The 6,845-nt window shown below is 49.7% G+C and overlaps 1 protein-coding gene across 2 annotated transcripts; it reads left to right on the top strand.

Moving 5' to 3' along the window:
* Nucleotides 1–360: 360 nt before the first annotated feature.
* On the top strand, nt 361–6,569 carry EDN2 (endothelin 2). 2 transcript variants are annotated; one of them, XM_039511217.1, is made up of 5 exons: nt 361–486; nt 1,384–1,528; nt 2,726–2,845; nt 3,916–4,020; nt 4,446–6,569. In XM_039511217.1, the coding sequence occupies exons 1-4, from the start codon at nt 423–425 to the stop codon at nt 3,956–3,958; spliced, it is 372 nt and encodes a 123-aa protein (XP_039367151.1). In that variant the 5' UTR covers nt 361–422; the 3' UTR covers nt 3,959–4,020; nt 4,446–6,569. The 2 variants fall into 2 exon arrangements, with proteins under 2 accessions (XP_039367151.1, XP_039367150.1); XM_039511216.1 differs by having other exon boundaries at nt 4,424–6,569.
* Nucleotides 6,570–6,845: the final 276 nt, after the last annotated feature.

The following is a 6,845-nucleotide window of genomic DNA, read 5'->3' as shown; positions in this document are numbered from 1 at the left end:
GGGGAGCTGCACAGAGCTACGGGCAGCCCCAGCCCCACGTGTGCGCTGGTGGCCCCGGTGTCAGGGCGCGGTGGGCGCTGCGCTGCGCTGCGCTCGGCCCCCCCACCCCGGGCGGGCCCAGCTGGACTCGGGCCGCGGGGCTGCGGGTCCCCCCGGGCTCCACGCGCCCGGGGCCGGGCAGCGCGCCGTGTCCGCGCGGGGAGGGGGGGAGCGGGCTGCCGCAGCTGGCTCGCCGCCTAGTTTCTGGTTTTGTTTTCATCTGCCCCCGTCCCATGCTGGGGGGCGGGTCCGGGGCGTGACGCGGCGGCCAGCGGCGCTATAAAGCACCTGCCCGGTGCGGCTCCGGCTCCAGGAGAGCGCCTGGCCGTGCTGGGGAAAGCAGCCCTCAGCGTCCCCGCTGGTCCAGGCGTAACCCCGCCACAATGGTAAACCGCCCCGCAGGCTTCTTTTCTCTTGCCATCACCCTTTGCATCCTGCTGGGAGAAGGTGAGACCCCTCCTGTTTCTCTTGCACGTTTTTTTTAAAGGGGGGTTTCATTGTTGTGCTGGGTTTTGGAAGATGCCGCTGCAGAGAAAAGTTGCACCTCCGGGCAGGTGTGCTGGGGATGAGTCCTCCTGGCTCAGACTCTGAGCCTGCCAGCTGCTTGCCAGAGCAGCGTGAAGTTTCACGTCACCAGAGCAGATCCCCCTCGCTGCCTGTGTAGCTGCTTTCCGCTCCTCTATGGAGCTAGGCGTTAGGGTGCATTGTGAGATGGGGGAGACTCTTGCTAACCCCCCTTGCAATTGTCCACCCCAGACCGTGTTTCTTAGGCGGTCAGCCTGCACATTGCATTTGCACCATTTCCTCCCTTGGATTGAAATCTGTCTGCTTGTGTGCACTAGTGACACGGCAGAGTGCCTGCTTTAGTGCCTGGCACGGAGAACTTGCACATGCAGATTGCAGTCATAGCTTGATAAGAGGCCAAGACAGGAAAAAAATAAATAAACATGCAGCCCGCAACCATGTGTTGAAGGCATGTGCAGGGAGATAGCTGCCTGGCAGTGTTTTTGTTTGTGGGCAGATAAATAACCTGTGCAATTTGCCAGCAAGTTGGACTGCCTGGCATTGCCAGAAAAAGCAAAAGGTGCCATAGCAGAGCCACTCTACCTTCACAATCCCTAGTTGCTCCAGGTTTTCTAGCAAACTCCCTTGCTGAGTTATGCAAGTGCTTTTATGATAGTACTGCCTAATCAGCAAGGCTGCACCTACTGTAAAACTGCCCTGGAAATTGAAATCAACTTAATCCTTGATAGAGGTGTAATTGCAGCGTTTACATACCATTGTGCATTCCAGAGCTCTTAACCCTATAGCTTGACTGATCCATTTTTCTTCCCTCCGCTGCAGGTATGGGCCGTCCTCCCCTTGAGTCCCACCTAGCCGCAACCAGCAGCAGGCACCCCAGGACGAAGAGGTGTTCCTGCAACAGCTGGCAGGACAAGGAGTGCATTTACTTCTGTCACCTGGATATTATCTGGGTCAACACCCCAGGGTGAGCACGAGCGCAGCAGTTCTGGAGAATGTTGCTGATAATTAATAAGTAAATGATTGATCTAAAAGCAGGGATTTCTCTGTCTGGTAGTTGTTGTTGGCCAAGGTTTTTTTCTGGGGGCGGGGGGTGAGCTGGGGATAGAGTGAATCCCAGTTTCTGTGTGTCACAGTTGCAGATAACAGTGCAGATAGGAACACTAGAAAAGGACAACTCCTGTTTCCTCTAGGGATTACAGCCCCTTGCTTCATGTTGTCACCAAACAGGGTGAAAGCTCAGGAAGTCAATCCCCTTGTGACTGTATTTCTCTCCCCCCCCCCCCCCATATTTATACTAAAAAACCCCTTCAAATTGCCACCATTAAAAAAATGTGGCAATTACAACTTGCCACAAACTTTTTTTCTTTTACATCTGTTACTCCAAACACTCCTTTTAAGATGCCAGTATTTCTAATGGGGCTTGGCATTAAGAACCTGTGGCTGGGAAGCAGTGCTCTTTTCAGACCCGTGGCTGCCACCTTTATATCCAATCCCAACAGACGTTCTCATTCAGGTGTGGTTATAATTACGCCTGCTAATGTACAATCATTAGTAACAACTTGCTCTGAAAATAGCTGCAGTCTCTGCCATTCCCAAACTCTGGGAGGAGTTTGGAGGTGATGGGGGGCGGGTTGTTATCAAAGCTGGAAAGGGAATGAACACGCGTCAGCTATAAAAGTTTGCTGTGATCAGAGGAAGCTGTTAGAGCCCTAAGACAGTTTAACTTGTAACACGTCCTGCACATACAGAACTGTTTTGTGTCTTTGTGGGAATGAGGCCCCCCGCTTGAGCCTCTTGCTGCTTGGGAAACTGGGCATTGGAAACTCAGATGAATGGAAGGAGGCTGAACTGCCTCTGCAGTTAAACTTTGCCTGCTGAATAATCACTGTTGCGTGGGAATGTTTCCGAGTGACTTCAAGGAGGATAAACCCCACTTGCAGTCCAGTACTTGCTGGCTGATGCTGGTCCAGGCTACCGATAAGGGTGGTGGGAGGAAAAGTGGTGGATGGGAGGCAAGAGCTGAATTTTATAGGCTTTAGAAATATCATTGGTCTCTACAGATGGCTTTTTTTATTATGGCTTGGCTGCCTCCCAAGCCTGCGTTGTAAATCTGTTTGCTAATAAAGAGTAGTCGCTTATTTGATTTCTTTTGCTTTAACAGACAAACTGCTCCCTATGGCTTGGGAAGCCCGCCAAGGCGTCGCAAGAGATCACTGAACAGGTGTGAGTGCTCGCACTCCAAGGACAGCATCTGTGCTACCTTCTGCCAGGCAAAGCGTTGGTGAGCCCAACAGGTCCCTGGGATGGGTCTGGGAAAGGGCTGATACCACCCCCCCCCCCGTCTATCCCAGTGCAGGTCAAGGGATGCTTTGCAAAGGAGTGGTTGAGATTCCAGGCTCCGAGTGAGGAGATGAACTAATTCCTTAGACTTCCCGATGGCTGCACTGTTCTCTGGCAGCATCTGGAACTTGTCTAGTGGCTTTTACACGCTCCCAGAGAAGCCCTGGCATAGGGTCACAAGCATGTTTCTGTTCATACAATAGTCTCCTTACTGCTTGGTAGAAAACAATGTTACCTCTGTCGCTGTGGTGGCAGCACATGTGAGGCAGTGCTGGCTTGTGTAGTGGTGGAGTGATGCCGATCACATGGGAGGGGGTGAGCAGAACCACCCTGAGGCGCACGGGAGGGTTATCCAGAGACTCACACTCCTAGGGGCAGTAGCTTCCTTCGGGTGTGTTGCAGGGGAGGAGAATGAAAGTCGTCCATTGAAGGAGCACCTGCTTTTCTTACCTCTCAGAAGAGCTAGATCTAGATTTTTAAAAAGCTGCTTGTTTTTTCTGCTAGCTTCTCTTGGGGGAAATCCAGATATAAATATTCACTCTCCCCTCAGCCCATTCTGCCCTGGAATGGAGCTGGCTTGGAGATACTAAAATCTTCTGCTATGCGAATGCATGTGTGCTAGCAGCCAATGTTCAGAAGCATAAAGCCTGCTGCAGGAAGCGTGTACTGTACTGTACTGTAGGCAGTCATTGTGGGATTGTAGTCTGAAGTGGGACAACTTAAAAGCAATATAAGGATGTGCTTAAATTGCCAAGTGCTAGAAAGGGCCACGGTCTTTCACTTGCTATCTAACAAATCCTCAGAAATAAAACTGGCTAGAAATATTTCCAGGGAATGGAGTGGGATCTGAAAGGAAAGGGAGTCTAACAGTGACACTGCAAGCTGCTGCCAGAAATGGCAGGGGGTTAGTGCTTTCAGCCCTCTAATAGAGCGATGTGCTCCTTCCACTCCACATGTTCTCTCCTTGCTGAAAGTGAGGGGCTAACGTGCTTGTGTTGTCTTGGCTTTCAGGTATCTTGGGAACCTTAAGCTCCCACCGAGCCGTGGCGTATAGGTAAAGAGTCTCCACAACAGTGACCTGAAGCATCCAGAAACTGATCTTCTGAGAGCCTGATGGTAAGAATTCCATTTCAACTGGATCTAAATACGTAAGGCCTTGCCACCCTGCTCCCCAAAAGTAATTGCCCTATAAGCATGTGAAATCCCACAGGATTGATTCCAAGACTAGCTTTTACTCAAATTTCAGCTTTTCCAGTTCAGGGACACTGAAAACTTCTGATAACTGACACTAAACCGAGAATAGGAGACTAGGGGGGTGCAGGAAACCCTTTTGCCCACCTCCCACTCACCAACACAGGATTGTGGTATTGTGCAGGTCACAATTCTCAGGACTTTCCCATCTTCTGCCATGCAAAAGAACTTAGCAGACATCATGTAGATGTCAAAGGACACTGGCTGGCCCTGGAGATGAGGAGGGTAACAGATGAGATGCTGAGTGTTTGGTCTCTTTTGTTTACAGGGACTTTGTCTCTAATGCCCAGCTCCCTGGATGGCAGCACCGCTCCCAGAGGAAAGTTCAACCAGCAGCCTTGCCTGGAAGAAAGACGGAACGGGTAAAAATCCTGTTTCCTGGAATAATTTGAAGTCCTGTGGATGCCACTGGCTCTTGCCATGGGTGCCTGAAAGAGAAGAAGGAAAGACCATGCAGGAAAAGCCTGGGCCAAATGGAAAATCAGGAGAGGTAGAAGAAGCAGAGGTGGCAGCAATCCTGCTGAGCAGTGCTCAGCACTCCAGAGACTGCTGTAAAGGGAAAACAGGATCTCCTTTTATGTGGTCATGGACACGTTGTGAAGGTGTGATCTAGCCTGTTGGATCAGGATGGGGTTTTATTGGTAAAATACCAGCAGATTCCACACTGGATTCTGACCGTGGTCGGCACTGTCTCTGCAATCCATGCACTTAGGCATAGAAAAAGCCATGTTCGATTCTGAACTTGGCAGCACCAAAAAAATCCTGTATTGGAGGCCTGGTCTACTGTGCCTTGAACCATGTTTGAACAGGGTTCCAGCTCAGCTGCTTTGAAACGTGGTTTCGCTGGCCATTGTGTAGACACAGACTGATTGGCGCTTTGCCTCCTTGGGCTTGTCATCTTAGCACTTTGTCTTTGACAGGGCAGTAAAGAGGAAAATCAGATGTGCGTTAAATTGGGATTCCCATGTAACAAATACCATTGTACTGGTATAGCTAACCAGGCTCTGGCTTTCTCTTGCAAGCCATTTGCTTGAGGTCCCTTCTCCATGAGTGGCTCAAGTGTAGACCGAGAATAGCCTGTTTAAATCTGAACCTGTGTTAAATCCAAGCCCTGCACATCAGGCTCTGCAGCAAGTGGGTGGGGAAACTTAAGTAGAGCTGCATTTCCTTTGTCTCATCTATTGCTGATGGAAGTGGTGCAGGTCACGTTAGTTACATGGGGAGCGGGAACTCAGAGCCAAACTACTAGTCCCAGCAAGTGCGGAGGTGTGAATGCGTCTCCTGTCCTTAGACATGTAATTAGCTCTTAACTTAGCCCTCCCAGCTTGCTGATATGCACAGAACACTCCACTAAAGGAGACGCTAGTGGGGAAGTAGCACTTGCTTGCTGCTTCACTTAGTGACAGGCTGAAAGGGACAAATGATGCCATGCCATGCGTGGCTCATGGGAAAGGTAGATCCCCCCCCTAACTTGGATACAGGGTACATTAGCCAGGGAGCAGATGGGTGTCCAAGATGTGAAGTGAAAGCCCATTGAGATGAGAGCACAGTACCTCTCTGCATTGGGAAGAGCTGTCCTTGCCAGTCAGGCTTCTTTCAAGAGGGATGGGCTTAGACAAAAACCAGGATCATGGCCACGTACAGTCCTGGAGCGCTATAATGCCACTGGCCCTCCGGGAGGAATTCCACTGAAGAACACCGGGTTCATGCTCTGGAAGATCCTCTTGCCAGACTGCTGAAATGTCAAGGGGGCGGCTGGGCTTGTATCACAAATGCTCTTCGATTTTCCCAGCGTAGAACTTCTGTTCCAGAGCCTGGCTGCAAAATATTCATCTAGTTAGTGCAGATACACCAACACTCCTGAAATCACTGCTGGAATCTCAACCCTGGCTGCGTCCTCACTATTCCACATGAGCACTTAAAAAGGCTGTTGTTGGACTGAACCATCTCCTTGTTGTAGTCTAGTCCCATTGGACATGAAAACACTTCCTCAGTTTTGTTTTGAGAAATAGAACAATGAGACCAGCTAATCCATGTATCCTGTGTAGAACATTAGAGAGAAAAATCATCTGGTGTTTAGAGCTGAAGAGAAAAAGCATGTGGTGGTTTTTTTGTTTCCCTCCTCTCCCTTCTGAAGGTGTAAGTCATCCTGACGAGATTTGATAAATTCCTGGTTGAAAGGAAAACTTCGCACACTGTTTAATGTTTTGAGTTGTGTAATTTAAACTCAAACTACTGGTCTAAATTGTTCGGTGTGTCTTTGTGTAATGTCCCGTCTTGGAATGGAGTAATTTATAGCATGCACCTGCTGTGTGCAGCATCCCAACATTTCAGTATATTTATTTTAACCTATTTTTAGACAGCAATTTGCAAATATGTAAACATTAATTTGTAATAAATGATGCAAAAGGTGACATTTCTGATTTCTTCCTCCACCCTCCCAAAGCTGGATAGCCGGTGAAGTGTGGGAAAAGACAGGGGTGTGTGATAGTGGGAGGGGTGGTGGGTGTGGTCAGAAGGCAGCTGGATTTGTTGTTTCCCAAAGTCTTGGAACAGAGAAATGAATGAGTCTGTAGAGATGGGCAGGGATTAGGGGGTGGGTTTTGGTCTTACCAAAGCTCATGGGACATGTTTCACTTCAAGGTGGGCCCCATTTAGCTGAGACCTTAAAAGCCTGAGATGGTGCCGAT

This window comes from Mauremys reevesii, linkage group 23, assembly GCF_016161935.1.
Source record: "Mauremys reevesii isolate NIE-2019 linkage group 23, ASM1616193v1, whole genome shotgun sequence".
Classification (NCBI taxonomy): Eukaryota; Metazoa; Chordata; order Testudines; family Geoemydidae; genus Mauremys; species Mauremys reevesii.
This window is presented reverse-complemented; position numbering and strand designations above follow the sequence as displayed.